The 24,989-nt window shown below is 40.3% G+C and overlaps 2 protein-coding genes across 7 annotated transcripts in view; one reads left to right on the top strand and one right to left on the bottom strand.

The window, feature by feature from the left end:
* abca4a (ATP-binding cassette, sub-family A (ABC1), member 4a) overlaps nucleotides 1-2,175 on the top strand; it is a 45,060-nt gene extending 42,885 nt beyond the window's left edge. For all 4 annotated transcript variants that reach the window (XM_023950290.2, XM_023950292.2, XM_023950291.2 and 1 more), the window contains one exon: nucleotides 25-2,175. In XM_023950290.2, coding sequence (XP_023806058.1) covers nucleotides 25-144 — 120 coding nt within the window. In that variant the 3' untranslated portion in view covers nucleotides 145-2,175. The remainder of the gene's footprint in view (nucleotides 1-24) is intronic.
* On the bottom strand, nucleotides 674-24,655 carry tecrl2a (trans-2,3-enoyl-CoA reductase-like 2a). 3 transcript variants are annotated; one of them, XM_078938414.1, is made up of 14 exons: nucleotides 24,442-24,655; nucleotides 20,800-20,850; nucleotides 20,656-20,707; nucleotides 19,473-19,517; nucleotides 9,967-10,070; nucleotides 6,970-7,085; nucleotides 6,193-6,298; nucleotides 5,692-5,764; nucleotides 4,178-4,221; nucleotides 4,051-4,108; nucleotides 3,809-3,897; nucleotides 3,682-3,727; nucleotides 3,472-3,601; nucleotides 674-812 (listed from the first exon to the last, which is right to left on the bottom strand). In XM_078938414.1, the coding sequence occupies exons 1-13, from the start codon at nucleotides 24,514-24,516 to the stop codon at nucleotides 3,474-3,476; spliced, it is 987 nt and encodes a 328-aa protein (XP_078794540.1). In that variant the 5' UTR covers nucleotides 24,517-24,655; the 3' UTR covers nucleotides 674-812; nucleotides 3,472-3,473. The 3 variants fall into 3 exon arrangements, with proteins under 3 accessions (XP_078794540.1, XP_020568337.1, XP_011487075.1); XM_020712678.2 differs by lacking the exon at nucleotides 674-812 and having other exon boundaries at nucleotides 3,333-3,601; XM_011488773.4 differs by lacking the exons at nucleotides 674-812; nucleotides 24,442-24,655 and adding an exon at nucleotides 20,963-21,056 and having other exon boundaries at nucleotides 3,333-3,601.
* Nucleotides 24,656-24,989: the final 334 nt, after the last annotated feature.

Raw genomic sequence — 24,989 nt, forward strand, 5'->3', positions numbered from 1 at the left:
TCCTTTTGTTCCTTGCCCTTGTAGGTGTTTGTGAATTTTGCCAAGCAGCAGTCAAGAGAGGATGACGCAATTGTGTTGCATCCAAAAGCAGCAGGAGTGCAACGTTACATTGAAACCATACCAATCAAATCCTCCAGGAAGTGAAGACGCCTCAGTCACCTCAATAAAACAAGAGCTGGTTTTTACTTTTGCACTTTAAAGAACTGCTTACATAAAAACAGAACCTAAAAGATTCAAATGTATGATAAGATCCATTAGCTCGTGGTGATAAAATACAAATGTTATAATGTTAGCCACGTTAGAGTTTTGAGAACAATGATTTAAAATGCTAGAGACGCTACTCTAGCCTGTTGCCATTGTCCAAGATTCCTAAAGAACAACGCCATATTGGATAGGGCAGTAAACACAGGAGATTTGAATAATTTTGGTCAGATTTTTATAAGAAAAAAAACTCATGACAAAAATAAGACCCAGGCCGTGGTATTCATGTTTTTGTAGACTGCTTGCGCCCGTTGTGTATGGACCGGTCCAGCGGAGCGGACTGAGAACAGTGCAACTTGTCGAGAGTTGTGCCTGTCCGGGGGGCCCCGCAGACAGGAATGAGGTCGCAGTGGGGGCACCCCTGGTGCGGTGAGGTCCGCCCAGTGTTCGCTGTAAAGCACACGCCCGCCGCAGCTTGTCGAGCCGAAGCCAGTCGCGACACATCGCTGCAGGGGATATACACCCCCTGGTCTTTGCTTGCCTCTACCGATGGAATCCTGGTTTGTTCTTTTTCCTCCGCTTCATAGTATGCTTCAATTCAATGGGTTGTCCTCCAAAAAACAAAAACAAAAGTTGGTCCTGTCAGAAGACATAGTACATAGTACAAAGTCTACAGCTACCATTGACTTTGAAAGGCCTACAAGATCAGCCTAAACGTTCACTACTCTGAGAATAAAGTCACTCAGATCTTTCTCAAACGTTTTCTATAAGTTCTCCTTTATTAGCTTACAGTAATACCTGTGAAAAGTCACATCCTTGTTTGTCCAGCTATGTTTGTGCAATTGTAGCACACTGGTGAGCCAGCACCTGGACCTATCCACATCCAACTTTGCGTCTGCAGCAAGCCAGCGTAGTGACTCTAACCTATATAACTCATTGATTAAGAATATCTAAACCTCCCGTGCTTGTTTGCAACACGTAAAAAACAGAATACCGCTAAAACAAATGCTACTATGTCTACGCTAACTCCCAACCGGTAAAAACAACAGACTGATACTACTACTAGTACGGTGACTGGAATGTCATTGTGCGTGTAACACGTCATAATGACAATAAAGTCTAGTCTATCCAATTCTATTTCTACACTAGAACCCAACATTGCTATTAACACGTAAGGTACACCTTCTGACACTGCTACATGTTAGCCCTGTTAGTGTATTTACAAAAACCCAACCTTGTTTGCAACACTCAAAAAGAAAACAGACTGACATTTAAACAGCGCCTCAAAATCGCTTTAAACACGACCAGAATTAATCAATAAAAAAGGTACTCACTGTCGTTCTTAAAATGAAATGAGGTTTTTCAGTGCGCCTTATAGTGCGTTAAATCCAGAAAATATACTGTATGCATTTGACCTTCTGATCATGCAACTGCAAGAGAGTTCACTTGAATTGCTTTATTGAACTGTTTTCAGCACATGAGGTTAGTGAGCTTTAAAGTTAGGAAGTGCCTGCTGCATGCTCCATGTTCTGCTCACCTTGTAGGCCTTGCAAATAAAACTATAGAATGACTTTCATTCAAACAAAAAAAAAGAAAGGTTTTTCATCAAGTTTGGAGAAAGCAAAGGTCTTCTGTCTTATTGCTTCCAATGCCATGCAAGTTTGTCTTTAGTTGCCTTTTGGTCAAGTCAAAAAGCAGCCAAGGAGCCATAGTTTTAGCACTTTATTTATTACGCAGTTTGCACCAGCAAGTTTTTTTAGTGCAATACACCTGACAGTTACAGAATCTTGTTGCAGCTGTTAACATTGATACTGTGTGATGTTTTTGTTTCTATGTCTTCAATTTTGTCCAATCTTTGCACTTTGGTGACTTTTCTGCATTCCACCTGCACCTGGTGTCAGAAGTGGAAGATTACAATGAAAAAAATGTTTCTAAGAGAAGTCAAATTTCCAATAAAGTAACATTTTCCATTAATGTTTGAGCTTTTATTCAACAATTTGTTCATTTTATTGGGAAAAAGCAAACCTGAGTTTTAAAACGACGAGTTTCAAAAGCAGCTGTTAACAACTTCCTGGTGAGAAATCTAACATACACTTTGATGTCAAATGTCATAACATGAAATTGTCTTCCACATTCCCATGACTCCTGAGAGCTTGACAGTGACCTTACATCTACTTTAGCAAACATAGCTGAGTTGTTGCGTTTTTCCTCATTAGGCACTTAAAGATTGAACCCTTTTCTTTTTATTGCTATCATGACCAATGCAAGTGAAAACATGTTTGCTTTAAAGCCAGCCCGCTGTAGAAAATCACTGCAGGTTTGAGAACGTCTTTTAAATTCTGGAGGAGCAGCACACAAGAATTTATAAAAGCACGTAAGATATATTCTACTAAAGTTCTATAAACTTGTATATCAAAGAAAGGATTTCCAGTACAGTACAGTCGTGTACAGACAAAGTAATTTGCATATTTACTGATTCCTGATCCATTTAGCTTTTTATTTTAAATTTTTTAAAGTTCAACTTAAAGTTGCAAAGTGCAAAACTCTTAACATGCTGCCATTGACTGTATATGAGAACTGGACTGAGTGACTCCTTCACCTGGCATTGCAAACAGGAAGTACCCGTTGGTTCCAACAGGTCAAAATCCCGTAGACTTCTATAGAGAAATAAACAGCTGTTACTCAGTCTATTTGTCAGAATAAACACCCATCATGACACGTAACCCTTGTGCTATCTTATATGACTCTAGCCTTACATTGACGTGTTCTCCCTACCATGACAAAGGTGGATAAAGGTGGAAAGATTTCATGTAATCCATGGACACCAGTGAAGATCACAAATCATTGAAGAAAAAAGGTTCAGCGAACTGTCTAGTGGGTCTAGATGACCCAACTCCCAATGTTAAAGTGCCTAGGATAGCACAAGGGTTGAGGTTTCTAGTGTAAGTTATTCAAGTTATAAACTGACCAATCAATGGTCTCAATAAAAGTATATGGCGACCACTGTCCTCCATGTCCAACGTTTGATAGGTTTGTGGTAGGGTTGCCACAGAAACGTGAATTAGCACAACTCGAACCAATCACTCCCTACTGATGATTTCTGGCTCCAATAAGGCGATTCCTGTATTGTAAAGAAAAAAAGGGCAACTGACTTGTCTTCATTTTGTTGGAGCCAGAAGTAAGCCAATTTCTATGTGTGATGTCACACTCACTCTGTCCAGTCCTCATATACAGTCAATGCATGCTGCACAAGTTCAAAGCTCCACCCACTATCAGAGAATCAGGGGGATGATGGCTACTCGAACAGCAGGATAGTCTTTAAACTCTCTGACGTAGGCTCTGTGCTTCCCTTTGGCCCAGACGGTCATCTGAATGAAGCCCAGTACCGTGAATACTGCCACTGCAAGAAAAAAATGTGTCCCATCACATGCCTGTAGCCACATCTACTGACATTTACCATATGCGTGACTCACAATGTACCTGGCAGGCACTGTGTCATGATGGAGAAGCTCACCCAAGTCCCAACCTAAAGTAGGGTTCAAGAATTAAAGTAAACAGGTTTTACACAACCTTTTCTGTTCTCACAGGAAGTTGCGGCAGTCTTTACCTCGTACGTGTGGTTTGGACAGGACACGAAAAAAAACAGCCAGGTGAACGGATTCTTAGACGGCGCAGGAAACCTTCTGCCTCTGGATCCTGACGTTCAATTTCCAAAACAGACACTTTTTATTATTCTAACATAAAGAAGGTGAAGATGCAAAAAAAAAGAAGATACACAACCATTTCAAGCTGACGAAATGTGTCCATACATTTGCATCAAAGCATGTGCAGGAAGATAGGCTCACTCACTGTCTCCTCTGAGGTGACTGAGACTCAGGTGAATGGAAAAGTTACCCATTTCACAGATCTGAAGCAGAAACCGGCTGATGAGAGGCAGGAGGTTGCATTAGAGCGGGACGAACGTCTATATACGTACCGCAAATATAACCATTGCATAATGGACCTGAACCTCTCCATATGCTGTGAAGAGAAGATGACAAAATACTGGATGTGAGTCTCAGTATAGCTGTGATTATGGATCCTTATATCACATGCATCAAAATTCATTTAGTTTTATATAATTACCCACATTAATCAACATGGGCTTTAAATTCTTATATCTGTTATTGTGCGTAGCCATAAACATTGAAACCAGCTTGTTAGGCCGTACCATGTACCAGTTAGATTTGGGGGATGGGGAGTTATACAGATGGGATTTCTTTAGTTTTGAATTGTCATATTTTAATCTTTCTTTACCCCAATCTCTTTTAGGTGGTTTGTTAAAAATATATGAAAATCAGTTTTAAACTAACCACGTTGCAGGTCACTAATGCTTTAGTCACATGACCCGTACGGGCTCTGGTGGTTTTCAGGTTGTCCTGCCTGTAGAGGGTCATAGACTGGATCGGCTTCATCTTGAAGGAATTGTGGGTGTGTCTTGCAGTTCTCTTGAGGCTCTCATGGCCACCTTAAGGGACGTCATGAAAATGGAACGTACCATTGTCTTGCGTGAGGTAAGTGTATTATAAAGTATTTGTGAGGTTGATGTATGTTTATCTGATGCTGTCGTACAGGTCCCTGACGCCACACTCCAGTCGTTTGTAAGGTGATACCTGCACCGGGTGTTGCAGGTGATACATAAGTGTCCGTAGGACCCCTATGTGAATATGCTTTGATTGTCTAATTTCCTAATTTCTACACGCAAGAAGCAAACAATGGGCGCACAAGGAGCACTTTTCACTTTAGCATCACCAGGCGAGTCTTTTTGCACAGTGTGAAGGTTTCAGAGGGGGTTAAAAAAAGAAAAAAGTCCATATGACATGGTTGCATCTCCATTATTTCCCCCTTATTTACCCGTACTTTACCCAAAGCATGCCCTTAGAAAATATTTCATTAACATTTTTGCTCTATGGGCCCATGGAGCGGTCTCAAAATTTCTTACAGGCCACTCATCTCGGTTTACCCATTTTTCTCCTGCAGATAGTCCATATCCAACCGTAAAGACAGTTGTGATGAAGGCATGAAACAATGCCTTATTTAAAATTGATCAAGCACAGAGGTGGAAGGATAATGATTTGGGTCTTCTTTCTAGGTAATGGATTGAGGCATCTTCAAACGAATGAGTAGACCATTAACTCATTGCCCTGAGGATCTCAGCCTGTTTGCACAATACTGGTGGAAATTTAAAGACCAGTGTCTGTATAAGGTAAAAAAAATTAAAATAAATTGTGACACAAGATTCCTCCTTAGGGACCAATGAAAATGATGCATAAAGTTGTTGCGACAAAAAGGAGATTTTTAAAAAACATATTAAGTAAGAAAATATTTTCAAACACTCCTCCAAAATATATTTACTTAACAACAAAACCTTAATAAATAAAATCTTCTTTTCCCTTGGTAGTACTTAAATGCACCTACAAGCCAAGGATGGATGAAAGTAAAACGACTTACATGGAGGCGTATAAAGAGGATGGTTGATATAGTAGGCCAACCATGCTGAGAAACCCCAGTAATACAAGCAATTCTGGAAAAAAACAAAGTAAAGTTTTAACTACTATAACCAGTTGCAGTTCTACCCTCAATTAGAGACCCTGGTGAGACCCTCCCCAGACTAGAAGGAAAGCATGTAAACAGCTGAATGATGGGAAATGGCGCAGGCTTACTGCGGCAACAGTCCCGCCCACAACTCAGAGTTAAATTTCTAGCAGTTCTTCAGAGACTATGTCCTAGAAAACGACTCGTTTTTTTTTTTTTTTGGCTAAAAATGGCATTAACTTATAAAAAAACAAACAAACACTGGTCTAAATATGTCTAAATCCAAAACTTAAACGTTAAATCCAAATGTAGATCCACATGTAAGCATCAAATAATTTTGATGAGGTAAATTTTAACATTTGGCGCCCCATATTCGACCCAACACACTATTCATTTCAGAGATGATCATGACCTCACCTTGACTATAGTCCTGAGAGGCATGGAGCCGTGGGAGAAACGATGCACAAAGATAGTCTCAATTAGCCTCTTCAAATAGTGGAAGGTATGACAGACACAGGCCATCCTGAGAGACAAGCAGGGATCTGGTCAGAACATTGTGTACACTCTTAGAATTGTTGCTTTACAAATCATAGATTTGGTACTGATTCTCAGGTGCAAACTGTAAATTCAGCTTTCTGTGATCTTAAGGTGCATATTAACTTTAACTGTAATTGGAGCATAAAGCATGTCGATTTTCTGTGCATGATAACTTCACGAATATGCATCAAAGGGAAATGTATTCTGTAGTAAATCGAGTAAAAGCTCCAGATGCTGAAGGAGAATTTGTCATAAGCTGATGGAGAATCAGCAGCATTAAAGCCAAAACAGGGAAATGACGCACCAAAAATGAATGCAACAAAAGGACTCTCCTTAATATGCTGTCAAAGCAAGGTATGGTGAAGATCTTTCATGTAAAAATTTAATTTCAGGGTGGTTCACAGACATGAGAAATGCAGTTGTCTGTCCTGATTTAATATAACCTCTTTTTTTTGCCAAGTGTGCGTCACTCTATATGTGAGGTGGCATTACTCCAACCAAGAAAAGAAATGTATTCATCTCAACAATAAATCCATCTCATGCTGAATAGCCTGACAGGAAATGCTTTGTAGGCTCTTAACAAGTTAAAAACCTGTCGTGGGCTTGTTGTGTGTCAGGAATCTGCGCTGCGGCTGGCTTTTATATTCATTAACTTACGTGACAACTTTGTGGGGGCTGGAGGTAAATGCGCATCTGTCAGAGTAAATGTAGGGTACTCGGAAGTAGAAGAGGAGGTAGATGAGAAGGGGCCCAATGTTCTCTGCAAAAAATACCTGAGAAAGAACAATAAGTTGGGCCTTAGATCCTGTCAAATTAGATCTAATAGACACATTATCTATGCAAAGTATTTAAAATATTTTTTTATAAACAAAAAAGTACTTTTTTTCAAAACTTTTTCTATTTTAATCCTAAACTTAGTTGTTTAAATCAATCGTTATAAAGTTGAACTCATTCATCTATATTCGCGATACGAGCTAGGGATGGGCAATATATCGGTCCAGTGTCGGTATCAGCCGATATCCGCATAATTTGAGTTTATCAGTATCGGTCCAGTATTAAAAAATCTACTGATATTCTTCTGCCTGCTTTCAGAAACACTTTAGTTTTTAAAAGTAAGCTTGTTCCTATTAGATTGGGAAGATTATGTTTACAGTCATAGTCAGTAATTGACTGCTTTTGGGTAAATGTTAATTTTGATAGAGATACATGTTGTTTCTAATAGATCCTTGGCAAAGGGGTGCTTATGGTGATACTACAGTGATACTTGTTCTCATGAGATCCTTTGCTGTATGTTAAAAAGGTCAAGAACAATGTGATTGTTCAGTAAAAGACAAGTTGTGCATTTCTAATAAAGAAACTAAAGGAAATCTAAACTTTGTGTTACTGTAGAGTCTACAGTGTAGACACTTCAGTGTCGGCATCAGCAAACATCGGCCATCAGACACAGTTGCCGGGGAAATATAGGTATCGGATAGAAACAATTATTTCAGACCATCCATATGACACGCATTCAAGAACACGCTAAAAACTGTTCTTGAACGCATGTTTAGCATATGATGTTCACGCTGTATTGTCGCTTCCAGATACTAGCGCATGCCCCTCACCTACAGTTTGAAGAAGGTTGGTGCGAAATGTTGAAGCAGAATAAATCTTGGGAATCTTGTTCCAGGCTTTTTCCTTCTATCTCTGTTCTGATACATTTCAAGACTTGGTGTCATAGAATTCCAGCCAGGTAAAAACCATAATTATTAATTTCTCCCCCATGATCAATTTTTTAAATGGTTGGTACAACCTTAAATCAAAAGGGAGACCATCCGCTCGTTGCTACTAAATCTGAGTCCCTGATTGGTCAGAGTTTGATCTGGTTTAACTTTAACTTTTGTGTGTTCAGAGGCCATGTGTTTGTACAAGGTTGTAAAAACTTGCATAGCTGAACACGAGAATTTTGAACACGAAAGCCTGAAATATGTGTCTATATGCATTTCACGTTTTCTGCATAATTACATTGAAATCAATTGGAAGTAGTCGCTTGAATGTGCAAGACAACCTGGCTGTAGACAACAACGTCCTGAACCAGAAGTTCTTCCACATACTTCAAAGAAAATACTTTGTTTTAACTGGTGAACTAAACAGTTACAGTTTTCCTGTTTTAAGCTTTAATAAAAGTTTTTTCTACAATTCTGAACACTTGAGGGTCACAGATAGGGTAACTGTTTGGATTAGGGTTAGGATTAAGGTTAAGGTTAAGGTAATTTCTGCTTTCGGTTGTTGATGTCAGGCGCGATCTTGTCTGCAGCCTGGTCCCTTTGTGAAGGAACGTTGCTGAGTGCGTTGTGAACGTAGCTTTAAAGTTTTATGTTAGCCCAATGTACTACGACATTCATTCTTTTAAATTTTTTTCATGAAACTTTAAATAGTCATTTCATTGGAAATGTAGATATAAAAATGCTGGAGACTCATCATATCCCTATAGGATGCTACAATCCAGTTTGATATTTAATTTAGAGCACCTGCTACGGTTTTTGGCCTTTAAATGGTCTATAGGTGGGGTTGTGGGCCATTCAATTCACAGATGTGTGGATTTGGCAGAAGTGTTACGTGTTGACACCATGTATCAAGACCAGAAATATATTTGCTAAACAAGGTGGCTGTTCACAGAGTGCTGTATCCAAACATATGCTTAGATTGTTGACAGTGAAGGGAAAAAAATGAGGTAGATAAAAAAGATTCTTAAGGAAGTAAAACATGCATTTATTCAAAATATCTTTTCAAAAGTTTGTCAGAGAATCCTAGAGAGCGAGTGTTGCAGGAGTTGGAGCTTCCAGGGCCACCACACAAAGGGATGCCCAAACAACTACATCAGAAAAAAAACAAAAAACTGTTTTCTTGTCCAATGTTCCAATGTTCTCTTTCCAAAGTAAAGTATATTTTGAGGTAAATTTCTTCTTATAAAAAGAAAAACACCTTTCTGAGTCTAGAGGGAGTGGACTCTGCTTGAGGTTAGAGCATCCTTATCATATCTTGGTGTTTGTCCATATCTGGTGTTTCATCTGGTCTGGTGTCAGTGCTGCGTCCTTAAGCAGTTTTTACATTTCAGACACATTGATCTCAGTTTTTGATAGGACTTGGGACGTGCCCACACCCATTCTGGGTGGGATTCACTGGACATTAAACTCACTTGGTCTACATTGCTCAAGGATTATGTGGTTTAGAGCACGTGAGTTGATGCGTTGTTTAGACAGACCAAACAATGCAGATACTGAAAGCTGCTTTAACCCTTGTGCTATCCAAGGCACTTTAACTTTAGGAGTGGGGTCATCTAGACCCCACAAGACAGTGCGCTGAACCTTTTTTCTGCAATGATTTGTGATCTTCACTGGTGTCCATGAATTACATGAAATCCTCTTCACCTTTATCCACCTTTGTCATAGTAGGGAAAACACGTCAATGTAAGGGTGGGGGTCATCTGGACCCCACAAGATAGCACAAGGGTTAAGAGCAACCTGAGCCTCCATGACACCTTAGGGTTAAATAGCAGCCCCACTGTTGCCATGTAGTTTATATAGAGGAGGCTTTGTTAAAATATTTAGAGCTAAGCTATCAGTTGAAACAAATATAAAATTCACATGTAAAGCTAAAATGTGCTTTTCTTACTGTAGTCCAGCCTAACTGAGGACCCAGGTCTTTAAAGTACATGGTGGCAGTGGTTCCCACTGGTAGACTCTGCAATATTTCTTCATCCCTGAGGAATTTTCCCTCTGAAAGAAAGGAAAAAAAACCTCTTTAACACCCTCAGATTTGTCACAGAGCTTCTTTTAGCTCACCATGAAGACTTTTGTGGAATTCCAGTAAAAGAGCAATCGTTCAGGCATATTCATTTGGTATCAGGTGTTATTGTTTAAACTGATGTTTCACATATTATCTCTGCCTGAAGATTCATGGTACCAGAGTCACAGATAATGGGCTGAACTAGTAATAGATTATTTTTGGAATGTCCTATTAACTAACTGACCCAAATACACCAATTTAAGGGGTGCTCAAAATCTTCCATAGGTTAAAAACTGGTTGATCTAATATGTCTTAAAAACAAACAGAATAAAATTCTTTCCATTAAGTTACATTTATAGCTTACTTTGTCAAATTTTGTTTAAATAGTAAACTAAACTATTATTTTCTACAGTCTGTGATCAGATATATAATTGCCTAAAATTTGGTTCCTTTTCTCTCTTTTTTTTTTAAAAGACACTGTCAGTTTGGAATGTTTGCATCTAAATTCCTTATACCTCTTTTTTTAACGAATTACAATTTCTTTTGTTTGCTAAATGTTTTTTTATTATCAACTAATAGATGATTAAAAAAATCAGTCAGAAATGTTCTTTCTTCACATTTCTGATGAAAATGGACTTAAATATTTTGTTTTTACTGCACCGACTATTTGGCATAATATTTGGCATTGTGGTGTTACCCTTGCCTTTGGGCTTCACACCCGACAGGCTTTGCAGTTGCTATGGGTGTGGTCTGATTCTGTGTTTATATATAAGATGATTTGCCTGCCTTATTTCAGTTGTTGGCATATGATTGAATACAGTTTCACGTATTATAGTCAAGACGTGTCTCCTCATCATTGCCACATTGGTGACCGCGACGTGATTAATGACGACACCTGACTGTTATCCCATTCCCCACATTCAAGATTTCTCGGTTCGTTTGTGCGGCGCCTCAATTTTTCCTAAAGTGGACCTGGTGCGCGGTTACCATCAGGTTCCAGTGCGGGCCGAAGACGTGCCCAAGACTGCGGTGATCACTCCTTTTGGAATTTTTGAGTTCCTGCGCATGCCCTGTGGTCTTAAAGGTGCAGCCCAAACTTTTCAAAGTTTGATGGACTCGGTGCTCTGCGTTATCGAGTACGTGTTCGTCTACCTAGATGAAATTTTGGTGGCCAGCCCCTCCCCTGAAGAGCATCTCGTGCACCTAAAGGCAGTTTTCCAGCGGTTGGAAACCCATGGCTTGAATGTTAACCCAGCTAAATGCTAGTTTGGTTTGTCAGCCATTGATTTTTTGGGTCATTGAATTTCGGCGCAGGGTGCGGTCCCTCTGCCCACCAAAGTCCAGGCCGTGGCAAATTTTCCCCATCCTGTAGTGGTTAAGTCCCTACAGGAGTTCTTGGGGATGGTGAACTTGGGAATGGTGAACAGGTTCATTCCCCACGCTGCCCACCTGTAACAACCGCTTTATGATGGCTTGCATTCCAAGAAAGCCACAGACCCTGTGGATTGGACACCAAACCGCATTGCTGCACTTGACTGAGCTAAGTCAGTCATAGCAAAGGCTGCTCTCCTCGCGCACCTAGACCCAGATGCTGAGATTGCGCTGACTACCAACGCTTCAGACATAGCAGTTGGTGCTGTGGTAGAGCAGCGAGTGGCAGACGCTTGGCAGCAAGTTGCAGACTCGGGAACGCAAGTATAGTGTTTTTGACCGCGAGTTGCTTTCTCTCTATTTTGCAACTCGACATTTCCGTATTTTGCTTGAAGCTCGTTCTTTCGTTGCCTATGTGGATCATAAACCACTTAAGTTTGCCATGGCTAAGGTGAGTGAACCTTGGTCTGCGCGCCAACAGCGCCATCTGACAGCCATTTCAGAGTTTACGACTGACATACGTCACGTAGCCGGAAACCCCAACACCGTTGCAGACTGCCTCTTATGTGTACTCGTCTCCCCGGTGATTGTTGGAACTGATATTTCTGCTATGGCCGTCGAGCAGCCTGGTGATGCAAACATTGTTGCCCTCCGCTCCGGTAGTTCAGGCCTCAAGCTTGAGGAGGTTGTGTGGCAAGATGGCGGTCTAACTCTCCTGTGTGACGTTTCCACAGGACGGCCTCGGCCTATAGTTCCTGCGAGATGGCGGCAACGCATTTTTGAATCTGTCCATTCCCTCTCGCACCCAGGTGTACGTGCGGCAGTGAAGCTGGTTAGTTCCCGTTTTGTCTGGCCTGGGTTGGGTAAGGATGTGAAGGGATGGGCCGCGGCTTGCGCTGCATTTCAGCATGCCAAAGTTCACCGGCACGCAAAAGCCCCCCTAGAACCCTTCCCGATCCCGGCCAAGCGTTTTGACCACGTTCACTTGGACTTGGTTGGCCCACTGCCTCCCTCAAAGGGTTTCACACATTTGTTAACAATGGGGGATCGGACCACCAGGTGGCCTGAGGTAGTTCTTCTGTCCTCCACTACATCTGCTGACGTGGTCAGTGCTTTTCTCTCTGCCTGGGTTGCCCCTTTTTGGTCCACCCTAAGACATCACTTCAGGCAGGGGCCCCCAGTTCACTTCACAACTTTGGTCGGGAATGGCGCGATCTTTAGGGGTGCAGGTGCACCATACTGCGGCTTATCACCCTCAAGCAAACGGGTTGTGTGAGAGTTTCCACCGTTCTCGAAAGGCTTCCCTCCGCGCAGCACTCACAGATGACTGTTGGTTGGTTCGTTTGCCGTGGGTCCTACTAGAGCTACGCTCAGCTCTTAAGACAGACCTAAACGCGTCCTCTGCTGAGTTAGTGTTTGGACAGCCGCTCCAAATTCCAGGGGAGTTTTTGTTAGAGTCGTCTGCCCCGGGTCGCCGATTACCGTTAGCTCCTGGCCAAGTGCACCACTGCGTCCCACAGTCATGAATGCCTGCATCGCTCCAGTTGGCCCAGATTGTTTTTGTCCGACATGACGCCCACCACTCGCCCCCTTCATCCACCCTATGATAGTCCGTTCTGTGTCCTGAAGAAGGGGGACAAATGTTTTGTTCTAGACATTGGCGGGCGCAGAGACTTTGTGACAGTGGACCGGCTTAATCGAGGTAGGAGAGACAAGATGGCTGCCGCCGCTACGTCTGCGTCCACCTCCACTGCCGTGTCTGCACCAACAAACCCTGACAGACAGATCACTAACCTCAAAAAGGACATCCAGAAACTCTCTGATGAGTTGAAGTCCAAGAATGATCTGTTGAACTCTTTGCTGGACCTGGCGCATCAACAGTCCATGCACATTGCCTCCCTGAAAGCGGCTGTGGAAGACACGGTTCACTGGGATCCTGACACCTCGCCGCGGCCTTCCTCGAGCTCCACACCAAAACCACTTTGGTCTGAGGTGGTGTGCCGCAGGAAAAGACCCTTGGACCATGATGGGCTCCTTCTCTACAACCGCTATGATGTTCTGTCGGGTCCAACATCTGACGACGTTCTGGAAGCTGCTCCTCCACTCAGCGGAGAAAACCCTCGCCCTGTCGCTGCTTCTCGGCCCGAGAACGAAAGCCGCCCGGCATCTGCCTCTGGAGGTTCATCGTCCGCCAAACGCCGACAGCTTCTGAGAGACGCAGTGAGTAGACGCCCTGACAGCCGCCGCCGCCCGAACCTAACCCACGTCCTCGTGGGATCAGCAAATAATGCGGGGTATCCATCTGCGGTCGCGACCGGGGCGTCTGGTTCAAAGTCTGCTGCGTCTCCCCCTGCGGCAGGTGTCGCGGTGACCGCCGCCACCTCTCCTCTTCCTGGCGGCTCGCCCCCCTCATCGGCTGCTTCCCCGGCTCGCGCAACAGGTGTAACGCCAACTCCCGCTTGCCCTCCTGCTGCGACCGGCCCGCTCACTTCGGCGGCAAGATCTCGCGGCCGCGGGGACCCCCCTGGTTCCTTCGTCGTAGGAACCTCTATGGTCAGGCATGTTCGCGTTAACGGGAGCCGCACCTTCTGTCACCCAGGCGCCCTCGTACGAGACATCACCAACTCTGCCCACCAGCTCTCCCTTCGTAACCCCTCCACACACACAATAATAGTCCACGCAGGAGTGAATGACCTAAAGCTTCAGCAATCTGAGACCCTCAAGAAGGACTTCATCACTCTCATCCACTCCATCAAGCAGCTGGACAAACAGTGCATCATCTCCGGTCCGCTTCCATCTCCCCGCTTTGGAGACATTAAATTCAGCCGTCTGCGACAACTTCACATCTGGCTTAAAGGACACTGCCTTTCTAATAATATTCCATATGTTGATAATTTCACCACCTTCTTCAATAGACCAAATCTCTTTAAACCAGACGGCATCCACCCAAACCAAACAGGATCTCAACTTCTATCCATGAACATTGAACTCACACTCCGCTCTGCTAAACTGCTCTCTGACTGACTGGACCACCGGCATCCATCCTCAGTTAAAACCACGGTTATCACACAACAAATTCCAGTTCACATAACAAGCAGATCTCACAAACATCCCCAGATCAGATCCACCAGATCCACAATTAGATATCTCCATCACATTCACACATTACCGGACAAAAAAGATAAATCAATCCAGTTGCACACACACACCGTTTTGAACTTTGCTGTTTTAAACATTCACTCTCTTTTAAACAAATCTTTTATCATGAATGAGCTCATTTTAGACAACAATTTAGATTGCCTTCTTTTAACAGAGACCTGGCTGGGTACTGATGCTCCTGTTGTTCCCACTGAAGCTTCCCCACTAAATTTAAACTTTTTATTTTCTACCAGGGGAGATAAAAAAAGGCGGTGGCACTGCATCGATTGCTCGTGGCTCATTTGCAACCAAAACAATCACGCTACATAGCTACTCCTCATTTGAGCATCATGCATTTTCTTTTAACAGCCCATCTATCTTATGTGTTACTGTTTACAGACCACCAAAGCCTCCCTCCTGTTTTATTCAAGAATTTTCTGAATTTTTATCAGTAATACACTCCAAATATAGTAGAGTTTTAATAACTGGTGATTTTAACCTACATGTTGATAAAGATAGTGATGCTCATGCAAAGGAGTTTCTTAACCTCTTGCATTGTATGGATTTCACACAGCATGTCACACAGCCTACTCACGGCAGGGGGCACACTCTAGACTTGGTGATAACCTATGGCCTGTCCTGCAGTGTGTCCTCTGTTGTTGACATGGCTGTGTCAGATCACTATTGTATATTTTTTAATATCACCAGTTTTACTCGACAGGAAGCTCCAGCGAGAGCTGTGAGGAAACGATACATAACTCCTGATGTGGCTGCAAATTTTATCAATATTCTACATCAAACTCCCGCTCATATTTTACCTGCATCATGTGATTTTATGGTTGAACATTTTAACAACAAACTACAGTCAGCCATTGATGCTGTAGCTCCACTTAAAACTAAAACGTTGAAAACTAAAGCTACAGCACCGTGGAAGAACGAACCAATCAGAGCCTTGAAACTTGAATGCAGGAGAGCGGAGAGGAAGTGGAGAAAAACGAAGTTAACTGTACATTGCGAAATTTTTAAAGAACAGCAAATGAGGTACAGTCCTGCAATAAAAAAAGCCAGAACCCTCCACTTCTCAAACTTAATTTTACAAAACAAAAACGATCCTAGAGTTCTCTTTAAAACAATAGACAGTTTAACTAAAAGAGACTCTCAAAGGTCCTCCATAGCAGCCTCAGATGCTGTATGTGAGAGTTTTGCAGACCACTTCAGGAGTAAAATCAATGCTATTAGATCTACTCTTTTAATTCAAAAAGGTGTTGCTTTTAATGAATCTATAGCATTGTATTTATCAGAGGAAACACTGGAAAGTTTTGTCCTGGTTGATACTGTGGGACTTGGTCAGGTTTTCTCCCAGTTAAAGCCAACCACCTGCCTTTTAGACCCAATCCCCACATCGTTGTTGAAAACATTTTATGACTTCTTTGAGTCTGAGCTTTTAAATATAGTAAATTACTCTCTTCAGACAGGTGTCTTCCCTGCTGCCTTTAAAACGGCAGTGGTGAGGCCTCTTCTGAAGAAGAGTAATTTAGATCCAAACAACTATAACAATTATCGTCCAGTATCCAACTTGCCATTTTTAAGTAAAATGATTGAAAAAACTGTTTTAATCAAATTTAATGAGTTTTTAAATAGAAATAACATATTTGAAAAATATCAATCTGGTTTTAGGACAAACCACAGCACAGAGACGGCCCTTGTTAAAATAGTAAATGATATTAGATGTAACCTGGATTGTCAGAAACTCTCAGTTCTGGTACTACTGGATCTCAGTGCTGCTTTCGACACTGTAGATCACAGTATTTTACTCGACAGACTGAGAGGTTTGGGCATATCTGGTACCGTACTAAAGTGGTTTTATTCCTATCTCGCAGATCGAAGTTTTTACGTAAGTATGGATACTTGCTCCTCAAGGGTCTTCGACATCAACTGTGGGGTCCCCCAAGGTTCAATTTTAGGCCCACTACTTTTTAATCTATATATGTTGCCACTGGGGGACGTCATCAGGAGGCATGGCGTTTGTTTCCACAGCTATGCTGATGACACTCAACTCTACATCGCTGTGTCTCCTGATGATGAAGAGTCGGTCAACACACTCTTAAAATGCATTTTAGACATTGAGTCATGGATGGCAGAGAACTTCCTACAGCTAAACCAGGACAAAACAGAGGTTTTAGTAATCGGTTCTGAAGACAAGAGAGAGAGAGTTTTATCTAAACTAAAGAATTACAAAACTTCTCAGTGTGTGAGAAACCTGGGTGTCATTTTTGACTCTGAGATGAATTTTATCCCACAAATTAAAAATATCACAAAAACAGGATTTTAATCATCTAAAAAATATAGCCAGAGTCCGCCCGTTTCTCTCTCTTGCCAGTACAGAGGTGCTAATGCATGCTTTTATTACCAGCAGATTAGATTATTGTAATGCCCTGCTCTCTGGTCTTCCCAGAACAAGAATAGCAAATCTTCAACTGCTGCAAAATTCAGCAGCACGCGTTCTGACGAGGACCAGGGGGCGGGAACACATTACACCAGTTTTAAGATCGCTGCATTGGCTCCCTGTGCAATTCAGTAATCGGTTTAAAGTTCTTTTATTGGTTTACAAATGTTTTTATGGTCTCGGGCCTTCATATTTATCTGACATGATTTTAAAGTATGAGCCCTCGCGGACCCTGAGGTCCTCTGATACAGGCCTTTTGGTTATTCCAAAAGTAAGAACAAAGACATACGGCGAGGCCTCATTCAGTTTTTACGGACCTCGCCTGTGGAACAGCCTCCCAGAGAGCCTCAGGGCCGCAGAGACTGTTCATGTTTTTAAAGGAAGGCTTAAGACCTACCTTTTTAATTTAGCTTTTAGTTGAATTTTAGGATTTTTAATTTTTTTTCTTATTATTATTATTTATTTATTTATTTATTATTATTTTTAAAATATTTTAATTATTTATTTATTTATTTATTTATTTTTCTTTTAACTAGTTTTATATGTGTATGTAAATACATTTATTTATTTATTTATTCTATTAATTTTTAAGTCGCTCTTACTATTTCATATGCCTATTAAGGTTTATGTAATTATTTGTTTTTTGTCCATGTTTTATACATATTTTAATTTTATTCCTTTTACATTTTATTACACTCCAGTGTTTTCCTCTGAGGGATCCTCCACATCAGTGACTGACCCTTCTCAGTGAGCGGGGACGCTGCAGTGGGATCTCCTGGGTCTGACTCTTTTGATCGGATCTGGGGGGTTCTGTGGTAGTGTTCTCCGTGAATTTGGGTTGGGGGGTCGCTGGTGTGGACATATCCCCAAAATATCGTTTCCCCACGTCAGGACAAAGCCTGGTCTCTACATTCTATCATTTTATCACTTTTTTATTTATTTATTCATTTATTTATTTATTGATTGATGTGTGTGTGTGTGTGTGTGTGTTTTTGCGGGGGGGGGGGGGGGGGGTTGTCGCATTGTTTGTCTTGTCATCTTGTTTTCAAATTTTATTGTCTTTTATGCACAGCACTTTGAGTGACATATGTTGTTGAAAAAGTGCTATATAAATAAAGGTTGATTTGATTTGATTTGATTTAATTTGATTTAAACCAGCATTTGTGTTGACAGACGATGCTGTGCAGCCAGCTCAAGTTCCTCGCCGTGGGCATCCTCCTTCCAGACCCCCAGATCTCCCACGTTCTACAGACATCGTCCCACGGTTGGCTCCCCAGGCTGCAGGTCAGCATAGCCGTTTTGGCAGACTCATTAAACGCCCACGCAGAATGGGTGTTGAAGGTTGAGTTCCTTTCTGGGTGTTCGGGTGGGGGTGGGGTGGGGGCTTCACACCCATCAGGCTTTGCAGTTGCTATGGGCGTGGTCTGATTCTGTGTTTATGTATATGATGATTTGCCCGCCTTATTTCAGTTGTTGGCATATGATTGAATAAAGCTTTACGTATTATGGTCAAGACGTGTCTCCTCATCATTGCCACAGCATAATATTTAACAACTTTCAAAAAGTAGTCGTCAGACAACGGATTTTTTCATTATATTTTATACGAGACTAAAGCAGTATGTCCAAGTTTTCTAAACTAATGCGTAGTAACACTTTGTTTTTACTAAGCCAGTATTTTTGCATTTGCCTCCACTGTTTTAAGTGAATAAAAGTCACTTTGATCAAATGAAAGAATCTACAACCCATTCATCTTTTGTGATTTGATTTTTTCTCTAAACCATGTTTTTACTTTTACTTTTAGTTTAATTTTTTGTAAGTTCATTTTCCCATAGGTCATATTTAGGTAAATCCCAATATTTATTTGAATATTGCTGGATTTTCTCCATGATTTCATAAATATTTTGTAATGTCTCAATAGTTATGTCTTTTTTTAAAATCATTTGTTTCTTTTTGTTTGCCCATTCTCTCATTCTTTGTGTCCCACTTTAACAGGATTTGTGTTGTTTTTTTATATTTGATTGGGAAATTTCCTCATCTCGATCCCTCTCTGCCCTGTTTAAATAGAAATAACTTTTTCTTTAAAGATAAGCTGCCGTTAAGCTTTCTGAAATATTCAATTGATTCATCTTCTATGTTGGTCAAACATTTTTTTTAGCTAAAAATATTTGCATTGAAAGAATTGTTTTTATTGATCATTATGCTTTTATTTTAGCAACCACTGAAAGCAAGAAGAAGTTTTGGAATTTTCCAAGGAATCTGTTAGAAGTTTAACTGTTTAACCATTTTTTACTTAAAATACAAATTACAACAAAAAAAGGTAAAACAATCTTAAAACAAAATAACTCTGTGTAAAAAAAAAAGCAATTAAAAAAAGTGTTAAAAAACAGCTGAAATATTTAGGAAGAGTGCATAATGCAACTTTTGCGTTGACACTTACTTGGATCAAGTGTCAGTGACTGTCTTGCTGGATACCAGCGAGGATCTGAGCAGATCAAAACAAACACACTCTTTACACTGACATACAAAAACTGCCTGTTCACAGTTGTAAAGTTTTGTTTTTGGCATCAAGCCTTATAATAATTGACCGTAATGGAATCAAGTTGAGTTGTGCTACACTGATGGGTACTGGCAGCCTCAGGCTTGGCCCACATTCAGGAGCCTCTCTAAAAGCAGAAAAGCTTACGACAGAAACCAACGCAAGATAATAAGAAACGTTTTTTAATAAAGAACTGATGCAATATGAGGAGCTGCAGGAGGAGTTACTTCAACTCCGGAAGTATATTCATCATCACCAAAATCTATGAATTACATGAAACAGCTTCAGTTACATTACAAATAATGTACATCATTACAAACATTTTGTTAACTCTATAGTGTAACCATACACATACATGCATTTCTGAGACCCCTGTCTCATTAGCATGTTAAAAACTTTCCTTAGTAATCTATTGTATACAATTTGGTCCATGACTTCTGCTCTGTAGTTCATCATCATTCCACTAGGGGCAGTAGAAGGGCTTTTCCTGCTCATTTCAAAATGCCTGCCTCTATAAAATCTCAACAACACTTTTGGCGGGAAAACATTTTGCTAATTTTAATACCTTTATGGTGAGAATAACTCATCTATAGTTATTCATTATTTTAAATAACTACTTATTGTATTGAAAAAAATGATAAATGTGTTGATAATTATTTCTTTATATTACAATTACACCATGTTAAAAATGTTTGGATCAAATTAAAAACAGTGGATAAATAAGTTGCTTTTCCTGTCAATGTTTTAGTATATTAACACTGTTGAGAGCAAAAAATTACCAAATCACCCGACGTAACTCAATTGATACTATATCTACATCTCATAAAAATCATGTTTCTGTTATTTTGTGGATTTCAAAGGGTTTTAAAAACATCTCAATTTTAAAAAAAATTACACTTTTCTGTCAATAATTTTTTGAGGTACTGGGCTTCACAAGGTTAGTAAATGAGGCAAAGTAATGATTTCACACATGCACAACAATCTGCGATACAAGATTTCAGTCAAATGATAGCAGTAAAAACAATGAAAAGGTTAAATCAATCTACCTAAACATTCAAAATTTAGGGATTTAAGTAGCACTTACACAATTTGTAAAAAAGGCTCTTTATGTCTCCTATTGTTGAATGAGGCTCCACCTGATCAGAACACAAGGACATGTGAACCTGATGTTTGCTATAAAGTCAATAATTTTCAAATAAGAGATGACAGAATGGATGTTTGATCGTACCTTATCTAAAAAACAAAGCTGCTCCCTTGTTTTGGCGTCCAGAACCTCCACCTACAGAAGAATAAAAATTAAAACAGCTCTGAAAAGGACGCGATGATGCAAACACGTCACATAAGAGCATCATTTTTCCATTTTTTTTCTTCAAAAAGTCTCGCAGGTTTACTTTCAAGTGGAGATCCATGAATTCGTCGGCACTTTTCAGCGTGTCTGGATAAACAGCAAGGGTGTGCTTCTCTTCCAGTACACATTTTCCTTTTCCATCTTAATTAGACCATGTCAGTGATAATGTACAACATCTACAAGGAGGGGGCCACAATTTGCCCCGAAAGCACTTTGGACTGCAGCGCTCAGCAGAGCTGTCCCAGCCTACTGGACAGCGTAATAACCTGCTAATGGATACCTAAAGATATGAGTGTAGAGTAATGAAGGAGAGACTGAAAATGAAGAACAGTCACACCAAATGCTTTGCATCAAAACTAAATAGTCTTTGTGAACCAAATCAAACACTAAATGCCAGATAGATTTGGCATTTAGCTCTATCATGGACTTTAATTGTGAACTGGACTGAATGACCCCTCCCCTCTGGTGGCCTAAACAGGAAGTACCTTCTCATTCCAAGAAGCCAAAATCCCTCAGACGTCTATAGAGAAATAAACAGCTAGTCAGTAATTCTATTTGCCAGAATAACCATTCTAGCTCTGATACCTTTTATTAACAGGCTGTTGTTCATACTATCTTTTTTCATGATATTGTTTGCACATTATTAAAGGTATGAACTAATCAATCCGATACCTTAATGAAAGTTTGTGGTTTCTGCTGGTTCCCACGCTCCAAACGTTTGATTGAAACATTTTCTTTTACCTGCTTTTAAGTGGTAGGGGTGTGGACTTACAACAAGCGCATTCCGGATTGGCAAGAGTGGTGTCATAGAAACATCGACTCATACCAACTAGGACCAATTAACACTTACTGACGTTGTCTGGATCCAACATTATGGCATCTGTATCGCGAAAAATGGTGACTGAAATGATTTCATGTCGTTGGAGCCAGAAATAATTCATTTTCTTTGGATGACACCACACTTAGTCAGTCTAGTCATCTCTTAAAGCCAATGGGCTCTATGTTGTCAGCATGTTTGGAAGAAATACATTGGTGAATCTGCTTTGACAATAAAACCATTTAGTCATTATTTCAGCTAATATATGCTGATGTAGATCTTCTACAGAACAGTAAAATACAAGGGAAAACAAAATCCTCTCTTAAAGCTGTAAAAACGTTTTTTTCCTCTGACATATCGTATTCTACTTAATGGGAGTATCTCACATTAGGGAAAGTAGCAGCCCCGCTGTTGCCATGTAGTTTATAAAGAGGAAGCTTCGATAAAATATTTAGAGCTCAGCTATCTGTTGAACAAAGTAGTCTCCCAGCCATAAATGTGCTCATAATTTGGGAGATAACAAATATAATGACTTATGTTAAACCAGAAGACCATTGCTATGCACACAGAACAAAGTGGGATTGAGACTTACTTTTCTAAGCTATCATCCCTTTACTTTCACAGTCACTTTTCTCCGAATAAAGCACTCCATTAATCACTTAATTGGCTCTTTTCATGCTTCCAGTTACAAGTTATCTCTTATTGTAAAGGGGAGATACTGACTGTGTCTGCTGATGTAAAATAGGCAAACCTGTAAAAGGTAAGCCCATTAGCAAAAATGTTTAAGTGTATTTGGGCAAAGGCATGCTGCAGGTCAAAGAGAACACCTCAATAACGTATACGGGTAAGTAAAACTGCGTTCACACTAAAGACACTTCTGGACAAGCGTCGAGCAGCAACTTTGATGCATGGAGGACGCAAATTTGATGTAAACGTTTAATGTAAACAGACAATTGATTTAAATGAAGTGCACCAAGGGAGTGAGGGAGGCAATCCGTGGCACATGTCTGTGCAGAACCGGGGCTAGTGATCCGTGCGAATCACAAATCGTCCGTGCCCCTATAGCAGCTTCCCGTGGGATCCAGTGTCGGACCGTGCAAGAAGTGAATAAAATAATGAAGCTCTGAGTGACGTAAGTCTGTGTGGCATCAGCACTACTGCATTTCACAACAACTGCCATGATGCATTGGGTTAATGTGATGGTGTCTCTTACTGTGCTGCTCTTAACTGTTTTGAAGCACAAAAAAAGGCAAACATCTGTTCTAACAGTCTCCAAATCGTCTTCATGAAATCAGAGATAAACTTTTAAGTTTTCCTTTAAGCGTTTTGTTGGAGAACAAAGGAATTAAAGTCAAAGATCCAGATGTTTGGTCCAAAGTCATCTTTAAAAAAGGAAAAAAGGTTTTCTAATAATGTACTGTATGTTTGAAGGACAAATTCAATTTCAGGCTATACTTTCACTTTTAAAAAACTAAAAATTTAAGTTTAAATATGATTAATAACAAAGTAAAAGAAAAATCATTAAGGTGAAGTGGCCAACAGACACACTAAACTAAAAATATTCAATAAGTCAAAAAGAAAAAAAAATTTGTTAGTTACATTTTTGAATCAGACAAAAGAAAAACTAATAAACTTTGAGCGTGTTCACTTTTTGTCTACCTATGAACATGAATCTTTTTTGTGTAAAATGTCTCAAACACGCTGTGTTTAGGTATTTTTCAAAAAGTACGGTTGCTCTTGCACCAGCATTAAAAAAAATATTGAAAAGTGAATTACCATTTAGAAAGAATGTCTTTGGTTTTTGTGAGATCACAAAAACCAAAGGTAATATGGGGCAAACTTGGACAAATGTAGTTGAAAATTATTAAAAACCATTGCAACATTTAGGAAAAACAGCTGCAAATTCAAATATTTTGTGCCTCAAATCTTACAAGAAAATCCTTGTGAGATTGTTGAGGGACTGTAGATCAATACAGACTACAGAGTTTCTCTTTTTTTCATTTTTGGTTGCTGTTGTGCAGCAGGATTTTTGGCAAGGAAAAATTATACCTTGGTTTAACAACAAAAGGTTGGAAAACAGTGAAATAACAAATCAAGATAACAGATTCATGGCAACTTTCAACATTTGTTTAATGTTGCACCACTACATTGATAAAACAACATTTACCTAATATCTATGTGTCTATTTTATATGGGCTAATATTCTGTGTAGGAGCTCATTTAGATTTAAATCTATCATGGTAGTTGTTATGAGTTCATGTTCTTGGGAGTAAACAAACATCTACATGAATCATTTAAATATTTGCCAATTAATCTCACAGTTTTGCTGTTGCAGCCACAAAAAGCATGGCACACAGCCCAGAGCAGGCTGCAATCAGCTCCAGCTCTCAGGCCTGCTGCACTTACAGCAAATTACTTGTCTACTTTATTAGCCCAACTCAAATCTTGTGAGACGAGGCTGAAGTCAAGAGAGAACTCACAACAGGGCTTCAGTTTGAGATGTTCAGGAACTGTAGAAACTTTTCTAAGGCTTAATAAAAATAAATGAAAGAAGCGCATTCTCAAATTTAGATTTTGGTTGAAGTTTATCTGACTTTCTAGCACTAAAAAGATCTGAAACCAAAAGAAACTCTATTTTGTCAATAAACTTTCTAAAGAGGCAGCTAAATGTGATCAAATTCAAGTTTCACTTTTCAGTGACTTACCTCAAAGAAGATGGTGCGGCTCATAGGGGAAGCCTGTCTCCTCGGTGGAACAGGGGGAAGGAAGATGGTAACCATCAGTCCAAAGCAAACAGAGCAGATATGCTCCCTGCTCTTTCTCACACAGAAGCTCCTCTCCTTTCCAGGACAATTTCTGGACTGACCCGCTCCCTCTCCTTCCCATTTCAGTCAAGGCAGAAACCTTTCTGCTTCTCTTTTTTTTTTGTTGCCTTTTCTTATTCGTCATCTTTCAGAGCCTGACCTGGCTCATCAAGCAGAAATGGAGACTGCTGATCGATGGCGACAACGTGGTTTGGAAAAGACAAGAAGAGGAGAAGATCATGTGACCCACTTTTTAATAGACAACACGTGTACAGAAGAAAAAGTAAAGTGTTTTGCTTTTATTCCACGGAAGTAACAACCGTTTGAAGATTGATCATGGAGTAGAAATTAATCATTTTGTTTCCTCTCGGACTTTTATGACACCAAGTCTTTCATATATGAATAAAAGCTGTGAAAGAAAAAGCCTGTACAGTTGCACCCCTTAAATA

The sequence above is a fragment of the Oryzias latipes genome, chromosome 20, assembly GCF_053564925.1.
Source record: "Oryzias latipes strain Hd-rR chromosome 20, Olatipes_Hd-rR_3.1".
NCBI classification, from domain to species: domain Eukaryota; kingdom Metazoa; phylum Chordata; class Actinopteri; order Beloniformes; family Adrianichthyidae; genus Oryzias; species Oryzias latipes.

Excerpts from the sequence above, each read along its gene's own strand:
- tecrl2a (XM_078938414.1), bottom strand. The coding sequence starts at position 24,516 with ATGGTTACCATCTTCCTTCCCCCTGTTCCACCGAGGAGACAGGCTTCC. Across the intron at positions 10,071-19,472 it reads GTCACTGACACTTGATCCAA|AGGGAAAATTCCTCAGGGAT; the intron begins GTAAGTGTCAAC and ends CCTTTCTTTCAG. Across the intron at positions 3,728-3,808 it reads GTCCAAACCACACGTACGAG|GTTGGGACTTGGGTGAGCTT; the intron begins GTAAAGACTGCC and ends ACCCTACTTTAG.